The 21483-nt window shown below is 36.0% G+C and overlaps 1 protein-coding gene and 1 pseudogene across 1 annotated transcript in view; one reads left to right on the top strand and one right to left on the bottom strand.

The window, feature by feature from the left end:
* Positions 1-6725: 6725 nt before the first annotated feature.
* Positions 6726-21483, bottom strand: part of LOC149214883 (uncharacterized) — a 293065-nt gene continuing 278307 nt past the window's right edge. Inside the window, exon 6 of the mRNA XM_089392439.1 lies at positions 6726-7039. Coding sequence (XP_089248565.1) covers positions 6954-7039 — 86 coding nt within the window. The 3' untranslated portion in view covers positions 6726-6953. The remainder of the gene's footprint in view (positions 7040-21483) is intronic.
* LOC149214885 (filament-like plant protein 5) overlaps positions 13314-21483 on the top strand; it is a 28920-nt pseudogene continuing 20750 nt past the window's right edge.

Below are 21483 nucleotides of genomic sequence, written 5' to 3'. Positions count from 1 at the left end.
TTTTCCGGTATAAATCTTTTTAATTTACTTCATTAGTTTGTATTGATATGGTTTTCTATAGTTTCCTTTGGAAAATCTAGTTTGAAATATGTTGGCTTTGCAGTTTGGGCTTAGAGAGGACATCCATTCCGCTGTATTTTTTGCAGTTTATGTAATGTTTGAATAGGTTAATTTTGGTCTGTCACCTGGTTTATATTTGTGTTGTAGGCAACAATGTAGTCTATAAAGAATAACTAGTGAAAAATATGATAAAATTGGCCATTAAGTTCGGTAAAGAGAATTGATTGAAGTCTGTTATATTCGTGGATTATACCATGGTCTATTGGTAAATGCTTTCAATTTTCAAGGCTGAGGTGCAAAGTTCAAATCTCATGGACTCCCTGTCCATGTTAAAGTGGGTTACATTGTGATGCTAAGTTCAGGGTCATATCTCTTCACAAACCAAATAAATGATTTTACCCATCAAAGAGATAAACACATCTACCACTTCCTAAAAACATGTCAATACAAACCAAATAAATGATTTTACCTATCAAAAACATAAACACTACTACAACTTCTTGAAAACATGTCAAAACATCATATTCTGTTAGAAAGCATATCAGGTTTGTGCTATTTTCAATTTTTTGTTTTGTTTTTCAATTTTATTTTGAAGTTTGAAAAGAAAGGAAACAAATCTTAGTACATGTGTGGATACACTGAGAATCGAAATTTTTTAAGAAGCGAATGTCGATTTCTCAAACCATAGTGGAACATGGGGATAACACAGAGTTACATATGAGCCAAGAGCTCAAAATTAAAATTTGCCTTAGTTGGCACTCTCATATTTTTTTTTTAGTGTTTCTGACCTTTACTTTTGATTTCTATTGTACTCTCTTTCGTTAAACATAGCTTTCTTGCTGGATTGGAACAAGCCCATGTACTCTGCCTTTACTTGATAGAGCAACTGACTGGTATTGTCTACACCAACTAATGCCTGCTCCATGGGAGCGATGAGAGATGGTCGACTTCCAAATTTTGGCACAATTTAACTCTGCTATTCAGCAAATTCATATTTATTATCATTAAATAGATAGAAGATGATTACAATTTGTGGGAGGCCCCTGGTTTTACACTACCTTGGGTGCCTATCATGCCCTTTACCTACCAACTACTAATTAATACATTTTTATATAACATTGCCTTCCTCCCAAAAAATGCTCTATCCCCAAAGCATACGTAACGACGGACGTTGTTGACGAAATGCTTCATTGTCCCAAGAAGCTTCTTCTTCTGGTAAGTCCTTCCACTTGATCAAGTATTCCTTGATTACACGAGATCAAAGCTTTTCTCTGGTGGATATGATACCTTCTGGTTATAAAATGATCCTTCCTTCATCATCTAAGGATGCAAGCGTTGTTTGTGTTGATTGATGGTCGCCTAGTGCCCTTTTAAGGCAGGATACATGGAAGACGTTTTGAACACGACTTTTATCGGAAGGCTTAAAATATATGCAACTTGGTTGATCTTTTTGTTGATTTGGTATGGTCCATAAAACTTCGGTGCCAATTTATTTTTTCTTTTTTGTTTCAAGGATAATTGTTTGTATGGCTGGAGCTTGACAAATACACATTCTCCAACTTCAAATTATCTCGCGGTTCTGTTTCGGTCAACTTGTTGCTTCATACGGTTTCTTGCTTTATTTAAATTTTCTTTTAGGGTTTGAATGATTTTTTTGGGTTTCTTCTAGTTGGTTTTCAACAGCTCGTAGATTTGTTTGGACGGTAGCTAGATCCTTCCATTTTAGAGGTTCGTACCCATACAAAGCCTAGAATGGAGTCATTTTTGCTAACATATGATAAGTAGAATTATACCACCATTCAACGAAAAGCAACCACTGAACCCACTTATCTTGTTTTTCTATACCATAACGTAGGTAGGCTTCCAAACATTTATTAACAACCTCCGTTTTTCCATCTATTTGAGGGTGGTAAGCGGAACTCATATTTAGGTAGGTCCTTATGTGGTTGAACAATTCCTTCTAGAAATTACCCTTAAATTTGGCATCTCTATCGCTCACAATGACTTTTGGAAAATCGTGTAATTTACAAATATTTTTGCACTATATCTTAGCGATTTGTTTAGCTAAGTATGATTTCTTCATTGCAATAAAGTGAGCATATTTTGGTGAGTCTATCGACTACTACAAAAATCTTATCCTTGCCCTCAAATATAGGTAATCCCTCAATAAAGTCCATTGATATTTCTTCCCATTTCTGATTCAGAATGTTTAAGGGGTGAAGTAATCCAAGTGTCATAATATTTTCACTTTTATTTTTTTGACATTTGTCACATTCGGCTACATATTTCTGAATATCTCAACTCATCTCCTTCCAAAAGAATGATTGACGTGCATTGTAGTAAGTTTTTAAGAGTCTTACATGTCTGACTGACAGTGAATCATGTGATTCCTTGAGTATCTTGGATTTAAAATTGGAGTTTGAATTCAGATAAATTCTTCCTTTGTACCATAGAATATCGTTCTTCCATTCAAATTCTGAGTTGTCTGAAAGGTTATTGATTATCGCAGTTATTTTTGAATCCTTGGCATACTCACTTCGAATCTCATTAAGCCATTCAGGAACAACGCCTGAGATTGCAAGTAATGTTGGTTCTTCGTCCTTCCTAGACAGGGCATCTGCTACTACATTGTCTTTTCCCTTTTATCTGTATCTCCATGTCAAAGGCAACATTTTTTTCAATCCACTTTTTTTGTTCTTCAGAAAGTGTTTTTTGTTGAAGGAAGTGTTGGAGGTTGTTATAGTTTGTTCGAATGGAGAACTTACTTCCCAAAAGATATTGTCTCCACTTCGCCACTGCGTGCATAATAACAAGCATTTCCTTGTTGTATGTGGACTTAAGATGTTCTCGTTTATTGATCTTCCTTCTTTCAAAAGCTATTGGATGCCCTTCAGTTCTTCAAAACACCTTCCTGCTTCCTCATTCCATTGAAATACATTCTTCTTTAAAAGGTTTGTTAGAGGTGCAGTGATACGTGCATAGTTTTTAAGAAATCTTTGGTAATATCCAGTCAATCCTATGAACCCTCTTAGCTTGGATATAATAACACGTTTGGTCAATTCATTTATAACCTTGATTTTATTAGGGTCCACTTTTACTCCTTCCTGGGATACTATGTGTCTAGGATATTCTACTTCTTCCTTCCAAAAGGTGCATTTGGATTTCTTGGTGTAGAACTGAAGCTCTTTCAATAGAGTAAGAACATTATCCAGATGTTGTCGGTGCTCCTTCCAAGTTTTATTGTAAATTAAAATATCATCAAAGAATACTAATACAAACTTCCTAAGATATTGGTTAACTCAAATGGGATTTACTTTAAATTCGTAGTGACCTTCATGTGTTTGGAACACAGTTTTTGCTATGTCTTCCAACATGACTCTAATTTGGTAATAGCCAAACCTTAAGTCCAATTTTGAGAAGTATTTTGCGCCATGTAATTCGTCCAACATTTGGTCGATAAAGGGAATTGGGAATTTCTTTTTAATCGTTATTTTGTTTAATCCTCTATAATCAATGTATAACTTGAATGATCCATCCTTCTTCCTTACCAATACCACTGGAGCAACATACAAACTCCTATTTTTCGAGATGATCCCACATTTTAAAAGGTCTCAGATTAATCTCTCAATTTCAGTCTTTTAGTGATGTGGATATTGATACAGTTTGATGTTGACAGGTTTTGATCCTGCTTTGACTTCTATTGTATGCTCGATTTCCTTGTTAGGAAGCATTTTCATGGGCAGGTCAATCCAATTTTGAAAAGTATTTTGCGCCATGTAGTTCATCCAACATTTCGTCGATAAAGGGAATTGGGAATTTGTTTTTCATCGTTATTTTGTTTAATCCTCTATAATCAATGTATAACTTGAATGATCCATCCTTCTTCCTTACCAATACCACTGGGGCAGCGTACAAACTCTTACTTTTTGAGATGATCCCACATTTTAAAAAGCCTTGGATTAATCTCTCAATTTCAGTGTTTTGGTGTAGTGGATATTGATACAATTTGATGTTGACGAGGTTTGATCCTGCTTTGACTTCTATTGTATGCTCGATTTCCCTATTAGGAGGCATTTTTATGGGCAAGTCTTGGAATACTTTTTCATGCTTCCGAATTAGCTCTTGTACTTCTAATGACTCTTCGTTGATCACATTTGTAGATAACATTTCTAATTGGTAACATTATACTACATAAGTTGGTGCTCCTTTTCGAATCATTTTCATCATCTGGGATGATGACACAATTTGATTTTCTGGTGCTTAGAATCCGTATAACTTGTACCTCTGCCCTTCCCATTTAAAGGTTATAAACAACTTGTTTATGTTTTTCCATTATCGTGGATTTGTCTTGCAACGGTACAATTGGATTGATCATGAGAACTTTCACACTGCCTGCAATATGGCACATTTTGATATGGAGAATTGTCTTAAATTCTTTCTTTGATAGTTGGGTTCTTTATAATATCACTTTCATCCTTTTGCATAGTGCTAGGGGCACAAAGCAATCCACCTTGATTTCCATATCTATCTTTAAAAGCATTGATGATGTATTGTAAAGAAGCGAAAGAATCCTCTGGACAATTAAGAAACTGATCCAAAGCATCACCTTCTAAAGAAAAGGCAAAGCATCACCTTCTAAAGAAAAGGAAAATAAACGCATCGTGACATCTTCATGATTATATTGTGAAAGAAGACAATATCTAGTTATTACATGATAAGGAGAGACCAAATGGATTTTAGAGAGAGACCCCTGCTCAAGAAAATGAAGAGATCCCCAAGACACTAGCTTCTAACAGAAATTCTTGTAAGAAATGAAAGAAGTGGAGTCACCAGTTGAACATGAATCTAGCTCTAAATCCAAAGGGCAAAAACCGAAAGGTTAGTAAGAGAGAAGCAGGATGGATATCAGGGAAGGTTTCTTGTATGAAAAATAATGGATGGATAAGTGGAGTCACCACCCAAACAAGAAACCAACCGAAATGTCCAGGTGCTAAATGTGCAGATAAAGAAGATGAAAAGATTAGTGAAAGGAAAAAGATAAGGTGATGAAAGGATGGAGAGATGAAACGATGCCAGAAAATGTGGTGTTGATGAGATAAGAAATGATGAGATAAATGAAGATAAAATGTCGTGAGGACCAAGGCCAAAAAAACTCCATCCCCAACAATGACGCCAAAAAATGTTGCCACACAGAATGTCTTGGCACCACGACAACTACTTAGATCGGGCATTGTCACACTGACCCCCAATGACTCCGTTTGAGTTGTCTCCCTATAAAAGACTACGGAGGTGTAACTACCAAAAGTCATATACGCAGTGAAAATATTTAAAATACTTAGTAGACAAATACATCCATCATAGGATAGTAATTGTAAATTGTATATTATATAAATAATTGATATAGGATGAGTACAAATGACAATGAAGGTCATATATATATATATATATATATATATATATATATATATATACATATACGCAGGTGTAACTACCAAAAGTCGTATACGCAGTGAAAATATTTAAAATACTTAGTAGACAAATACATCCATCATAGGATAGTAATTGTAAATTGTATATGATATAAATAATTGATATAGGATGAGTACAAATGACAATGAAGGTCATATATATATATAGCCAAGTAAGTACCCTTTCACGAACAAGTATGTCTCTAAGACATGCCTTTTCATTATTAACTAACTAACCATTAATTATTTTACTTATTATTATATTTATATTATTATGATTATTATCTAGGTATCTATTTTTATTTATTTTTACATAATTTATGTTCATAACAAGGGGGTAAACCCTATAGAGATGGAATAAATAAAGACTAGTTGGGAACTAACTAGTTTGAGAGACACATATAAGAAACCAATACTTGTTTGGAATATGCAAGATTTTGAAGGATTAAATTTGAATTGAGGAAAGTGATACCAGTGCTTTGTGGAATCAACTATCTTGCGAAGGAAATGAAGTCCATGTAATGGATGGAAAATTGTCGCTGAATGACTCAATTATCTCATATGCAAATGCAAAACTTAAAACTATGTGAAATGTAGTGACTTGGTTTATTTTAGTTAAATGAGGGGCTAAAATTATTTCTGAAATATGTTTTAAATGTTATTTAACTTCAGGCTAAGAAAAATGGTGATCTAAATGTGAAAACAAATACTTATACCAGCCATGCAAAATATAAAATCTACATAAGTAATTATTGAAATGTACAATAGGACTGAAATGTAAAACACTGGAAATAAAACACTTTAAAATCAAAAATCCATTTGTATTAGATACATAAGTGAACTAAGTGTTTACACTAAGAAAATATCAATTTAGAAATCTTCTCTTAAATCAAATGTAAATGCCAGCAATATGTTTCAAACCAGGGGTCCTATTACCATGCAATATTCAGATTTTTTCTATGTATAAGAACAGAAACTTCAAATGACAGTGCTAACTAATAATTCAGAAAATTTCTGAGTTTTACTGTTTCTGTTCTACTGATGCATTTGATCTAAAAACTCGGAAATAAATTAATGACAGTTGTGAAACATTGTCTAGAAGTTTTGTTAAATGGCCTGCAAAAGCACAATGATCAGAAATAAACGAAATATCAGCTTTCAAGAGGGCCTCAACCGAGCATACTTGGGAACAAAATATAAACATCAAAACATAATAATCAGAAAACTAGTTAGGAAAAAGAACTCTTGTACCACATAATAATACACACCGCGATTTGATAATGAAAACAGCAATTACATTGCTTCTGGGCAATTCGATAGCCAGTATAAAATAGCTTCTCTACATGCCAATTGTTTTAGCTTTTCTCTGAACCATGAGATGTGCAGTATACACAGCACATGTCATAAAATGGTCTGCAAACAGCATCAGTATGGGCGAAACTTTCTTGCAGCCCTCATCCGTGCTATCCGCTTTTTATCCTCCTCAAATTTATTTTGTAGCTCCATGATCTCTGAAAAAAACATTTTAAAATTTTTCAATTGGATGATGCACACATCTAGCAGGTTTACTGGCAAACAAGGGTTTGGTATAGCTATGAAATTCAACAGATGAAGCATTTTGTTGGTCACATGTTTAGCTAAGTATCAATGTGTTTTCCAAAAAATACTGGACTGAGATGGTTGACTTGTAATCAAATGAATAGGAAAAAGAAATGCCTGTACGTTACAACAGGGCTTACATCGTAAGAAATTTCCAATTTTACTGTACCAGATATATCGGACATGCAAGGTGATAAGTAACCAATAGGTATAGTCCAAGATAGAAGAGAAGGAACGAATAAATTAATCAGCCAAACACTTTCCTCATGAGTCCAGAAAACACCAGACAAGGTAGGTTATGAACTTCATCTTGAAGTATAACTGTATAAGAAACAGAGTGAAACCCTTCCCAACAAGGTGTTCTAAAGATAAATAATGGTAGTGCCTCCGAAAGTAAAAGCTGCAGGATGAAGGGTGATTAGAGACAAGTCAGCTAAACCTGCTGCATTGAGGTAAGGGTTTCAGTGATGATAGAGGGATCTTGTTGGAGGGATTAGGAATTGATAGCTTGTGATGAGGAAAACTCCAATCCAACTGTAAGAATTATGCACGAAAAAAGGTATGTTGATGATTGTGCTTTGCAATGGAGGTTTTAGTTGCCAAACTCCTCGATAAAGGGGCTTTGTCACTGTAAGTCCCACCAACAGACGGAACATACCAGCATGACACTTGTAAATGTTGGAGTTACAATGGACAAAATGACAATAAAGGTTATAAAATAATGCATTGTCTGAAGATGAGTTCTTGAACAGTTATCGTTGATATCCAGATTATATATTTGCATCAAGAATTCAGGCACCTCACCATGATGGTCAAGGCAACATAAAATCTATCTGAATTGACTTACTTTGCAGACTGATAAAAAGTGAGGCAGAGATATCCCTTGTCTCAGGGATTTGGGGCAACTGACAATAAAAATTGGAAGAGCATTCCTCTCGGGAGGAATGTGAAGATTAAAGGGATCGTTTGACTGATTAGAGGAACTTTCTGGATAAGTCACCTAGCATAGGAATTTGAATATATGACACAGCTCTGTGTGTGTAATGTTTTAGATTGAAATTTATAGAAATAAAACATATCATATAGACATAGAAATAAAACATATCATATAGACATGGGAAAACTTAAGGCAAGAAATCTCTAAGTCCTTGTCTGCACACTCTGATGTGCTTTTTCTGAACAAAAAATGGTGAATTTGAGGCAGGTTCCCTCATTAATTTATTTTTTCAGGCCTGGGGTCACTTTTTCATGCTAAACATGTCTGATATGTCAGGTTACACTCTTCCTGAGAGCCAGACATGCATAGGACACGAGTCATGCCCAGGACACATCTAACATGCAAGAACATCATGTCCACCAGTCTAACATGTATCTTAACTTCCTAGAAGTGATAAAGAGAACAAAGAGAGCAAGCAAAGATGATCAACATGAGTAACAAGAAGGTCAATCCCACCAACATAGGGAGTTTTATTGTTCTGAAAAGAGGTGTTATAAGGAAAATGAAAAAATAAAATAGGTTGAAGTGGATTTTGTCTTCTTGAATTGCATTATGCACAAAAAAGGAGTTCATCCCAGGGGAGCAGGGTTATAGGAGCTCCCATCCCTGCATAGGATAAAAGTCGCAGCATAATAACCTTAGCTCCAATCTTCAATAAAGATTGCATCCTCGTAGAAATTTCCAATTCTGGCTGACTAAGAAACTGGCAACTCTTCTGTGAACGATGAGCTATCACCCAAATGAAGAAAGGAAGTAGCTATCGATGTGGGAAAGGATTTGAGGGGAAAAAAAAGTATATAAGATGCAATAAGTAAATTACTATTTGATTGGCTTGAGAACCTTAACTTGGAAAAAGTGGAAATTTGGTGAAAGAGAACACCTTCAGTGAAAAAGGTGAAATGAAACTCTTGGACTCAAAATCCAGGAGATTCAGTGAACCAGTAAAAATAAAATTATATCCAGATTTCAAAGATGAGAGCAAATATTCACAAGTATTTAGCAGGCTTCAGTAAATAACCTGAGTAGATTAAATGAGTATTTAATTAATTTAATTAATTGGCTTGAGAGTCTTCACCTGAAACAGTGGAAATTTAGGAAAAGCGAAGACCTTTACTGGAAAATGCAATGCAACCCATCAAAACTCCTGGATTCAAAATCCATGAGATTCAATGGCCGAGAAAATAGAAAAAAAAAAGCATCATGGCTTCAAAGGTGAGGGTAAATATACACCAGTCTTTAGCAGGCTTCACTATTCCTGCAGAAATTTCAACAGAAAATTGAACGTCTGACTGAAGGTATGTTGGGGAATATTGACGAGTCGCTATCTAAAGCTGAATGTGAAGCTGTTGGAAAGACAGAAAAGAATAGCCTTCTTACACAGGCTTAGCACATATCTTTCAAAGCATTCACTAGACAGAATCTACTTTGAAATTTCATGACAGGGCTTTGATGTACAAGGGAAACCCAGCAACGATAGGGGAGAAGGCAGGGTTGGGGGCTTGCAGACTTTAATACTATATAACTCCCTGAGGTCAGGGTTGATCCAGATACCCAAAAAGATAAGTTATAACTTGCAGTTTCTTAGTAAGTACTTCACAGGCCTCTCACCTTCTCTAGGCTTTGGTTTCATTGGCTTTAGCAGTGCCAATTTAGTGCATTATATTTCACCTTGAAAGTCTAGTATAAGGTTGAGACAGCTTTGGGTTGATAGAAGTAAGAAGTGAAGAGTTTGTTATTTGAAAGCAAACAAGAATGGCCACATATTTTGGGCAAGATAAGGCCAGGCAATAAAACAATACATTGAAAACAAGTTGTACTATTTTCTGATTGATCTTTCTATAAAATATTTCCAGCCTAGATAAAAACATTGTGCACTTGTATTTTTGAAACAATGTACATACTACAGACACAAAAACACAAATATATAGGTCTAGTACAGAAAAACATTGTTAAATGACACAATGTAGGAAATGTTCAGAAGGCGGTATTTAACATAGTTTATGCACTAACTTGCATTTCAAAGACCTTGTAAATGCTTCAACCCATAATCATGGTGTACCTTCCAAACCCTGATACCTTGTACATTTTTGAAAGAGATAAGTTTATTGAAATTAAACTAAGTATCAAATGATTTAGAAGTGACTTTGAGCCACATATTACAATGTTGAAATATGAGCTATAGAGGATAATACGTAATCACACAAAATTTGACCTTACAAAAATATAATTTTATGTTTCTCCTGAGCACGAAGGGGACAAATTTCATGTAAAACTTTTATATATTTGTTTCTTCCACGAAGTAATAAAAGCAGTGTTTCAGTTTTTTTTTATTGTCTATCCTTTCGTTATACACAAGTTTCATTTAGGATTTTGGTATCATGACAAAACTTAGAGTTGAGAGTTCCTCTGCCTTTTTACTTAAGATTGTATTTTGTAGGGCTTTCTTTTTCTTCTTGTTTTCTTAGCTTGAAGTTTTATTTATGCTCTTGCGAGATGACTTTTGCACAGATTTTATTTCCATTTTGATATGTTGTGTTTCACAATCCGTTTGATCTATTTTGACCATTAGTGGACATTAATATAATTTCATTTTGATTGTGTATCATAAGATCCTTAAAATTTACGAGGATGGTGTAGTTTGGTTTAAGATCCTTTGCACTTTGTAGTCTTTCGAACGTCTTAGTGTCTAGGGTGGCTTGTTTTGTGTGTGTGTGTGATGGTGGATTTAGGTAACATAATTGTCAAAGAGGAGAATGCCACAACTTATATGGAGCCAAAAATTTGAAGCATGGTTTATGTGTCAATTCCTTTTGATCAAGGTTTGGGTAAATGTATTGAATACTTTTGGATCAAAAGATACATGTAGAGTAATAAACAATGTTCTTAACTTTGTGTTTCTTGCTCATGATGTGGAGTTACATCATACCCTTTGGAATGATTGATCATGAGACTGAAGTGGTCACACAAGGGCTATGAAACCGGATTTGTCCCCCAAGCCCTACATCTCCTGAATCCGGCGAATTCGACACAATTCCGGCGGATTTGTGTTTGAAAATTGGGACACGTTGTGTCCGATTAGGACACGTTCGAACCCAAAACTTGTCCCGATTTTCGAAAACGAATCCGGAAATCAGGAACCCGAGCAACGTTATAAAGGCGTATTTCCCCATTCTATTTTCACATTCAATTGTTTAGTTTGTTGTGCGTTTGCTGTGGGTGTTTTGGAGCAAGGAGAAAAGGGTGTGGGAGCATTTTCAAGGAGATTCAAGGATGATGACTATGAGGATCGATGAGTCGTGAGTTATGAGCTACTTACTGCCTTGAGGAGCCTGTATACTTGTAGTTGTTTTGTATTTGTTATTTCTATTTTCCATTGGCATTGCACTACCTATGTAACACATTTTGATTTTGATGACTTAATGAGCAAACTACAATATCTTTATCTTACTATCTTGTCTTTCTCCTATTGGATCATTGATGAATTGAATATGTATAATAATTTATCATTTATGACACAATCGTATTTGTATGCATAATGTTACTTTGTAAAACTTACATCTAGATAAAGATCTATGTTTGAAATATATATATATATATATATATATATATATATATATATATAACGTATCTGAACGGAGGGTCAACATGTCTGTATCCAACACTCGAATCCCTGTATTGTCAAATCCCAAATCCCCGTGTCAAGTGACTTAGCAAAAGGGTGTTATAGCCTATTGAATTTTGATCTATTATAAATCTATATCAATGATGAGGGCGAGAGTTCTTTGAATAATGCTAGCTTTTATTTTTGAACTGGTCATTATTTTTGGAGGAATGGTGACTACGTTTGACATTCTCTCTTTTCATGCCCTTTCTTCCTTAGGACAGGATATTTCTTTGTGATAAGTCACTAGTTCGAGATAATTTGAAAGAAGTGGTGATGTTTCTCAGTGATTTTTCGTTGCAAATAACAAGTCACATTCAATGCATCCTTCAACTAGTTTTCCTTAATAATGATCTTGTTCTTCTTCCATGTCCTCCAATGCCAATGGTAACAACAAAATAGTGTTCCACATGCTTGAATTGGAATTTATCCTAGGGAGTCCACTATTAGAAGTTAGAACAACTAGTCACATTTTCTTTCTTTTGCAAGGTTGGATGATCTCCAACTTTGGTCTACAACCCCCCTTAAGCATAAATTGTCCCTTAATATCTTAAAATTGCTAAAATCTCTAACAACCTATAATTTTTCTAGAGCACGCTTGAGAGAGATAGAAGAGACAATTGTCATTCAAATAACCCAATTGCATATTGCATAGGAACACATATTTATAGTACAATATTTCTTTTGTAAGAATATACCTACCAATAAAAATAACTAATCATAGATTAGGCGAATCCTAATTGTCTGTCTTATCTTAGAAGTTAAACCTACTATCCTTGGTAGAGTAGTGTGCCCAACTAAAATGGTCATAATATACTTCAACGAATTTTGCACATGGTCATGTTTGAAGCAATGACATGGATATGGAAAAGGCCTATACGTATGTTTTGGATCCATCCTCCTAGCGTTTAGGATCCTTTTCTTAACTTTTTGGCGATCATATTTAGAAGCAATGACATGGATATGGAAAAGGCCTATACGTATGTTTTGGATCCATCCTCCTAGCGTTTAGGATCCTTTCTTAACTTTTTGGGGATCATATTTAGATTTGGATCTAGATGCATTTGGGATTCATTTATGTTTTGGATCTAATTTTATTAATGTCCACAAACGACCCAAAGATAAGTCAATGGGACTATAGAAATATGATATTTCAATTATGATATGGGAATAGCAAGATAAAAAGGAATACAAGTGAAAATTAAAAGTAATGAGTAAGAAAGGGTACACAAAAGGATAAACCCTATAATGGATCCACTTGGGTATTTGTATCTAGCTTGCTAGATATGTCATAGCAAGAGATCTTTTTTTGTTAATTGTTTTAAACATAAGTTTAAAAATAAAGCAATAATTGTGTGAGCCCAAAAATCATTACTTCTACTAATAAAAACCATCCCCGCCCACATTCTAAGGCACAAAAATTTGCTAGTTACTAGTAGAGTAGTGGTCACTGATGAGACTTTCATTTTGTATGTGTTGACATTTCATTGTTTTTCTTTCATAGTAGAGGTTAAAATTTTATATTGAAATGGTTGCAGCCAAATCATATAGCCAAGGCTTACAAAATGGGAGGTAGGTCTAGAAAACTTACCCCTATGTCTTCCATTACAAATAATCTACTAAAAAAAACTAAAACTATTTGTCTAGTACTATCTGGAATTCCACATGTGTATTACTGAATGTATTGGCCTAATAAAAACACAAAATGGAAAAACATAGTCTAAAATTGGGAGTGTTGACCACTACTGGTCAACTGCCCATGCAGTACACCTCCTTTCTGTTGGCAGAGAGGGGTAGCTCCTGAGCAGCATGTCCGTGCCATCCTGCCATCATCAGCAGTTTGATCTTTTTGATTGTAAACCCAGTCTGCATGTATTAACTGTAAATAATCTTAGCAGACATGAAGTCATGTATGTAATTTGCCTAGGTGGACCTAACTTTCTGATGATAATCTACGTCCCGGAAGGTTTTTTGTCTCATCGATCCACGGATCGGCAGAGTTTTCCTTCAAACCTGACCCCAAAGCCGGGATTGATTTTGTCATTTGAACTTTAGGAGAATCCTAGTGTGTTGATCTGCTAGATTATCGTTGTGTCGCAGAGCTGGGTGTTTTGTGAGGGTCTGTATTAAATGGGTTTGTCCCTTAAGATGTAATTTTGTAAAAGTCATGATGTAACGTGTCCTGAGGGTCGAGAAATGTTTTAAATCCCCTCATGAGTCCTAAGTCCTAGGTCCTAGGTGATGTTTCCGAAGGTTTAGTTCAATGATCCATTTTAAAATGAATTAAAAAATGAATAAAAATAATAAAATAATGAAAAATAATAAAAAATTAAAAAAATCAAACAAAAACCCTAAGTAATAAAATAATAATATTTTAAGTGAATAAATTGACGGATGAGATCAAGAGATGTCTTGATCCTCATCAACGGTCGAGATCATTTCCACATGGATCACTCGAACTAGCCGTTATGATCATTTCCTTTATATAGGGTCTTAGGGGGTCATCTCAATTCATCTGATCTGTGAGTCTGTACTGAGAAAGCTCTCTTGTAATATGATTTTCTGATTAATAAAAAGACTTTGGGGTTCAAAACTGGCTGGTGTTACTCTCCGGAATTGCTGTGAGATGATTGTTTTTTCTGCATATTTCAGTTTTCAGCAGTTAATAATAGCTGGTTTCCAGAGTATTGTGACTACAGGTATCTTGCTCATGTGCTAGGGTTTGAATGTTGTAGGGTCTCTGGAATAATGGCAAGTATCTCCATTATTCCTTGAAATCTAGCAGCATTTCTTGCCCTCTTTACTGATGTTTGCTTGAGGTGTGCAGGAGATCTTTAGGTCAAGGGTACAGGTGGGCGTTTGGGGAAGTTCTGGGCTGAACCAGCCGACTCCCACTGGCTTTTCCGTGCAGAGCCCAGCTGATTGTTCCTTGGGTTAATCATTCAAAGTTTCTTTTCTGTTTTACATTGAGAGATTTTCTTTCTGTTCACAGTGAAGTTCAAAAATTTCTGATATATTGAAAACATTATTGCACTTATTGCTGAATCTGGCTGTCAAAGGGGCCAAATCTGTACATTTATTAGCTGTTCTAGGGTTTCATATTTTGTTTTATGCAGTCTTCATTTAGTGTTTAGGTTTTTTTTTTTAGTTTCTTTTCTGGCATACTTCATTAGGGTTTTGTTTTTCTTTTGCAGGTATAGGGTTTTGTCTTTGCATGACCATCGTCAATCTTCTCAGCCCCAAGCACCTGCAAACGCACAAGGATCGGGAAATCTGTGGGACGTGTCTCGCAATGCCTTTAGCACAAACAAACACCGTCAAGATCGGATGAGATATCTGCTAACCACGGCAAACAAGGCAAGCACGGCTTGTTTTCTCTGCACTGTAGCGGCCAGGGTATAGTCACGCTGTGTTCACTTGGACGCAGGAGTTCTGTCATTTGCCGTATACGTTTTCACGAGTTTGGTCTCAGAACTTCTCTCTTTTGGAAGACCTTTATGCATATGATGGATTAAAGCTGCGGTTGAAAGGAGATGGACGTCAGTATAAACTTATAATTCGCACAAGCACAGACTCGGATGCTGTGGGATATACTACAAGCTTTGACACCATTAAGGAACAATGGCAGACGGTCCGTCTGCCTTTCTCTTCCTTCAAGCCTATTTTTGAGCACGAACTGTCACAGATGCTGCCCCCTTAGATACAAGCCGAGTGGCACCGCTACAGCTCATGTATAGAAAAATTTAAGTGTGACGGAATACTGAATCCAGGTTTTGAGCCGGGCTCATTTGAACTCCTTGTTTCAAGCATAAAGGCGTATCTTAAAGAACCCATCACACCCCGCATTTGTGTTGCTGCACTGGAGAGCTCATATGCAGGTGATACCACGTTCGAGGTAAACGATTCTGTGCCATATCAATTCGGAAATATGCATGGTTGAATGCATTATACGTCTGCGTAATTTTTTGGGCCGTAAGCATATCACGTTACGCTATTTCAGTCATTCCTTCTTGTCTGCACAAGTTCGATTTCACTTTTCCGCGTGAACAGGAGGGTAAGGTTACGCATTTCCTTTTATTTGTTTTCGATTTGATATGCATCCGTGGCTGGCATCTTCAGTCGATCAGATACGCGTTTTATGGTCATATAGCACGTATTAGAGTTCTGTGTTTACGTATTGCGGCTAGGGTTCTTTGAAATGCTCGATTTCCCAATTTTTAGCTGTAGCTTCATGCGTTTTTTATTTTTTGCTTCTTCGATTTTTTCATAATTTCGTAGGTTTCAGATTTAATGTTTTGGTTATTTGATGCATAGCGTAGGTAGTTTCTGATTTAAATTTTAGTGTAAAGTTTCATTTTTAACATATTTTCGACACTTTGTTATTTAACGTAGTGAAATTTTGATTTAGTTTTAACTTTTATATACTTACGTATGTTAGATTTTAAATAGATTTTTAAAGTTTAGATTTGGATTTTAAATTTTAAAGTTTAGATTTAGATTTTAGATTTTAAAATTTAATTTAAAGTAACGTAGATTGTAATTTAATTCTAATCTTTAGTTTAGTTTAGAAATTTCTATAGTATTTAGATTTTTAGATTTTTTAGATTTAACTTTAATTAGATTTTAATTTTTGTTTTATTTTTTATTTTAGAATAAAAAATAAAAAAATATATTAGGGTTTTAGTTTAGATTTAGGATTTTTTTTTGTTTGTATTTTTTAAAAGAATTAAAATATATATATATATATATAAAAAAAAAAAAAAAAAAAAATTCGGAAAATTTTTCAGATCCAGTTATTTTTCAAAAATTGTCTTTCATGTTGAGATCTGAATTTTTTCAAGTCGAGATGCGAAATTCATATCTGGTTAATGGTTTATGATTCGTGATGGTTTAAAGCATTCATCTTTTAAAATTTTCAATTGCTGGATATCGTTTGGTCATTTTAAGGGCATTGTGATTTGGCTGATGATAGATGATTGTTGTTCATGGTTCACATTTTTTTTCATCTTAAACCATAATCTCTTAAGGCACTGGTCTGCTAAATTAACCAAATCCATTGAGCCCTTTTTATATCGTATCTCGTGTTTCCCAACCAACTGGTCGACAGTTGGCCTCATCATCCCACAGGGACTACCCCCCTTAGCCGCGGGAAACAGGCTTAAACGGAGGGATCGGGGATCAGAGTGATAGCCCCCGGTCCGAGCGTTGTCGTGCCAATCTGCGCGACAACATTTTTTGGCGCCGTTGTCGGGGACAGAGTTTTTCTGTTGCTGGAGTTTCATCGACATTCATCTTCTCATCTTCTCATCTCTCATTTGAGCTGGCAGATTCAATATTTTGGCATCTTTTCATCACATATCAGCAGCATCTCTTTGGTGTGTTTCTTGTTTGGGTGGCGACTCCATTTTTTATTTTTTCCCAGACAAGAAGCCTCCCCCGCATATCTGTTTGTTGGTTACTTCTTGGATCTTAGAATCAGTTTTATTGTTCAAGTGGCGACTCCACTTCTTTCATCTTTTGATTTTCTTGAGCAAAGAGCTAGTTCTATCATCCATCTGATCCCTTATTGTTCATCATGGATTATTCATTTAAACCATGTCATTTTACTGATAATCTCCATGATCTTCCGAAAGAGGCCATTGGTAAATTACTTAAGTTCTCGGGTGATGATTCGGTCGCTGTTAAAAGGCATTTAAACATGTTTACTTGTGTAATGATCTTATACTGTAGATTTCCTCAATATAATAATGAAGATTTCAAGATGCGTCTATTTGTCCGTTCTTTAGAGGGTGATGCCTTGAATTGGTTTAATAACTTTCCTAATGATTTTTTCACTTCTTTACAAGACATTCTCAATGCTTTTAAAGATAGATATGATAGTCCAAACAACTTGCTTTCTACTTCTAAAATTGTTGAACAGAAAGAAAGTAATTCAGCTGTTGAAGAAAGATTTCAAGGTCAGAATGTGTCATCCACCGGAAATATTGCAGATCATCATAGTGAAAAATCAGGGATAAATGACAATGAAAAGGAGGAGCAAAAGCAAATAATACAAGATTTAAAGATGCTGGTGAAAAATCTGGAAAGCAACCAAACTAATCTTATCAATGATGTTAAAACTTTACGCACCCATCTGGAAAAACGTAATAAGGAGATTGAGGACACGCAAAATCAGCATGCTAAGGAAATTGAGGCCATGAAAACTAAACATGAAACGGAAATTGGAAACATGCAAGCGAATCATGAAGAAGAAATAAATTCCATGCAGCATTGCTTGATGAACATAAAGGAAGAAAATGTTAAAGTAATAAAAGACATGGAAGAACATCATGCTAGACAAATTAGTGCTATAAAGGTTGAACACTCTAGACAGATGGATGCCATTAGAATACAAGTTCAAAAGATTCAACAATGGTCAGATGATAAGAGAAACCAGGAGCCTTCTCATTTGCCGCAACAAGTTCCATCTTACTATGAGGAGGTCATTAAGTGGATAATTGAAGGTGATCTAGATAAGCTTAAAAACGATAAAAATCAGATGCAAGACACAAAAAGACTTAGCATGCTTAACTTACACACTTCATCTGATAGTTTCGAAACAGAAAGTTCCAGATCATGAGTAATTCATCCTGCCAGAAAGAAGAAGCGCAAGAGGAAGAAGATTAGACGAAGATTTGATGCATCAGACGGCCGTGAGCAGCTTGATTTTCGGATAGGAAAGAGTCCTACCATATGCAAAATTGGACATGGCACATCCGACAAGCGGCCGACAGATTTGCCTGAAAGCAGGCAAATGCTCAGTATGCACTATATTGAACACATCTGATGCCGTGGGGCATCTTTTGTATTGTATTTCTGTCCCTACTCCTTGTCTTTTCAGCATTTCATTTCTGCTTTTGGGATTAGATTTACTTTTCATGTTATTAGATAGTCAATAAATGAAGAGCTTTTATCTTTCCTGTACTTAATGTATATGATGACTTTGGAATGGACGCTACTTATTTTCATTTGTGTGTTGTATGGATGCAGATTCTGGATTCTCACATTCCTACCAGTGCAGCAACGTGTCCCCAAGTAGAGCCAGATGTTGACCACTACTGGTCAACTGCCCGTGCAGTACACCTCCTTTCTGTTGGCAGAGAGGGGTAGCTCCTGAGCAGCATGTCCGTGCCATCCTGCCATCATCAGCAGTTTGATCTTTTTGATTGTAAACCCAGTCTGCATGTATTAACTGTAAATAATCTTAACAGACATGAAGTCATGTATGTAATTTGCCTAGCTGGACCTAACTTTCTGATGATAATCTACGTCCCGGAAGGTTTTTTGTCTCACCGATCCACGGATCGGCAAAGTTTTCCTTCAAACCTGACCCCAAAGCCAGGATTGATTTTGTCATTTGAACTTTAGGAGAATCCTAGTGTGTTGATCTGCTAGATTATCGTTGTGTCGCAGAGCTGGGTGTTTTGTGAGGGTCTGTATTAAATGGGTTTGTCCCTTAAGATGTAATTTTGTAAAAGTCATGATGTAACGTGTCCTGAGGGTCGAGAAATGTTTTAAATCCCCTCATGAGTCCTAAGTCCTAGGTCCTAGGTGATGTTTCCGAAGGTTTAGTTCAGTGATCCATTTTAAAATGAATTAAAAAATTAAAAAATGAATAAAAATAATAAAATAATGAAAAATAATAAAAAATTAAAAAAATCAAACAAAAACCCTAACTAATAAAATAATAATATTTTAAGTGAATAAATCGACGGATGAGATCAAGAGATGTCTTGATCCTCATCAACGATCGAGATCATTTCCACATGGATCACTCGAACTAGCCGTTAGGATCATTTCCTTTATATAGGGTCTTAGGGGGTCATCTCAATTCATCTGATCTGTGAGTCTGTACTGAGAAAGCTCTCTTGTAATCTGATTTTCTGATTAATAAAAAGACTTTGGGGTTCAAAACTGGCTGGTGTTACTCTCCGGAATTGCTGTGAGATGATTGTTTTTTCTGCATATTTCAGTTTTTAGCAGTTAATAATAGCTGGTTTCCAGAGTATTGTGAGTACAGGTATCTTGCTCATGTGCTAGGGTTTGAATGTTGTAGGGTTTCTGGAATAATGGCAAGTATCTCCATTATTCCTTGAAATCTAGCAGCATTTCTTGCCCTCTTTACTGATGTTTGCTTGAGGTGTGCAGGAGATCTTTAGGTAAAGGGTACAGGTGGGCGTTTGGGGAAGTTCTGGGCTGAACCAGCCGACTCCCACTGGCTTTTCTGTGCAGAGCCCAGCTGATTGTTCCTTGGGTTAATCATTCAAAGTTTCTTTTCTGTTTTACATTGAGAGATTTTCTTTCTGTTCACAGTGAAGTTCAAAAATTTCTGATATATTGAAAACATTATTGCACTTATTGCTGAATCTGGCTGTCAAAGGGGCCAAATCTGTACATTTATTAGCTGTTCTAGGGTTTCATATTTTGTTTTATGCAGTCTTCATTTAGGGTTTAGGTTTTTTTTTTAGTTTCTTTTCTGGCATACTTCATTAGGGTTTTGTTTTTCTTTTGCAGGTATAGGGTTTTGTCTTTGCATGACCATCGTCAATCTTCTCAGCCCCAAGCACCTGCAAACGCATAAGGACCGGGAAATCTGTGGGACGTGTCTCGCAATGCCTTTAGCACAAACAAACACCGTCAAGATCGGATGAGATATCTGCTAACCACGACAAACAAGGCAAGCACGGCTTGTTTTCTCTGCACTGTAGCGGCCAGGGTATAGTCACGCTGTGTTCACTTGGACACAGGAGTTCTGTCATTTGCCGTATACGTTTTCACGAGTTTGGTCTCAGAACTTCTCTCTTTTGGAAGACCTTTATGCATATGATGGATTAAAGCTGCGGTTGAAAGGAGATGGACGTCGGTATAAACTTATAATTCGCACAAGCACAGACTCGGATGCTGTGGGATATACTACAAGCTTTGACACCATTAAGGAACAATGGCAGACGGTCCGTCTGCCTTTCTCTTCCTTCAAGCCTATTTTTGAGCACGAACTGTCACAGATGCTGCCCCCTTAGATACAAGCCGAGTGGCACCGCTACAGCTCATGTATAGCAAAATTTGAGTATGACGGAAAACTGAATCCAGGTTTTGAGCCGGGCTCATTTGAACTCCCTGTTTCAAGCATAAAGGCGTATCTTAAAGAACCCATCACACCCCGCATTTGTGTTGCTGCACTGGAGAGCTCATATGCAGGTGATACCACGTTCGAGGTAAACGATTATGTGCCATATCAATTCGGAAATATGCATGGTTGAATGCATTATACGTCTGCGTAATTTTTTGGGCCGTAAGCATATCACGTTACGCTATTTCAGTCATTCCTGCCTGTCTGCACAAGTTCGATTTCACTTTTCCGCGTGAACAGGAGGGTAAGGTTACGCATTTCCTTTTATTTGTTTTCGATTTGATATGCATCCGTGGCTGGCATCTTCAGTCGATCAGATACGCGTTTTATGGTCATATAGCACGTATTAGAGTTCTGTGTTTACGTATTGCGGCTAGGGTTCTTTGAAATGCTCGATTTCCCAATTTTTAGCTGTAGCTTCATGCGTTTTTTATTTTTTGCTTCTTCGATTTTTTCATAATTTCGTAGGTTTCAGATTTAACGTTTTGGTTATTTGATGCATAGCGTAGGTAGTTTCTGATTTAAATTT

Source organism: Pinus tabuliformis, chromosome 1_1 (assembly GCF_031772625.1).
Source record: "Pinus tabuliformis cultivar Carrire ecotype Pingquan chromosome 1_1, CPIR1, whole genome shotgun sequence".
NCBI lineage: Eukaryota > Viridiplantae > Streptophyta > Pinopsida > Pinales > Pinaceae > Pinus > Pinus tabuliformis.
The sequence above is the reverse complement of the archived record's forward strand: the minus strand, read 5'-3'. Positions and strand labels throughout refer to the sequence as shown.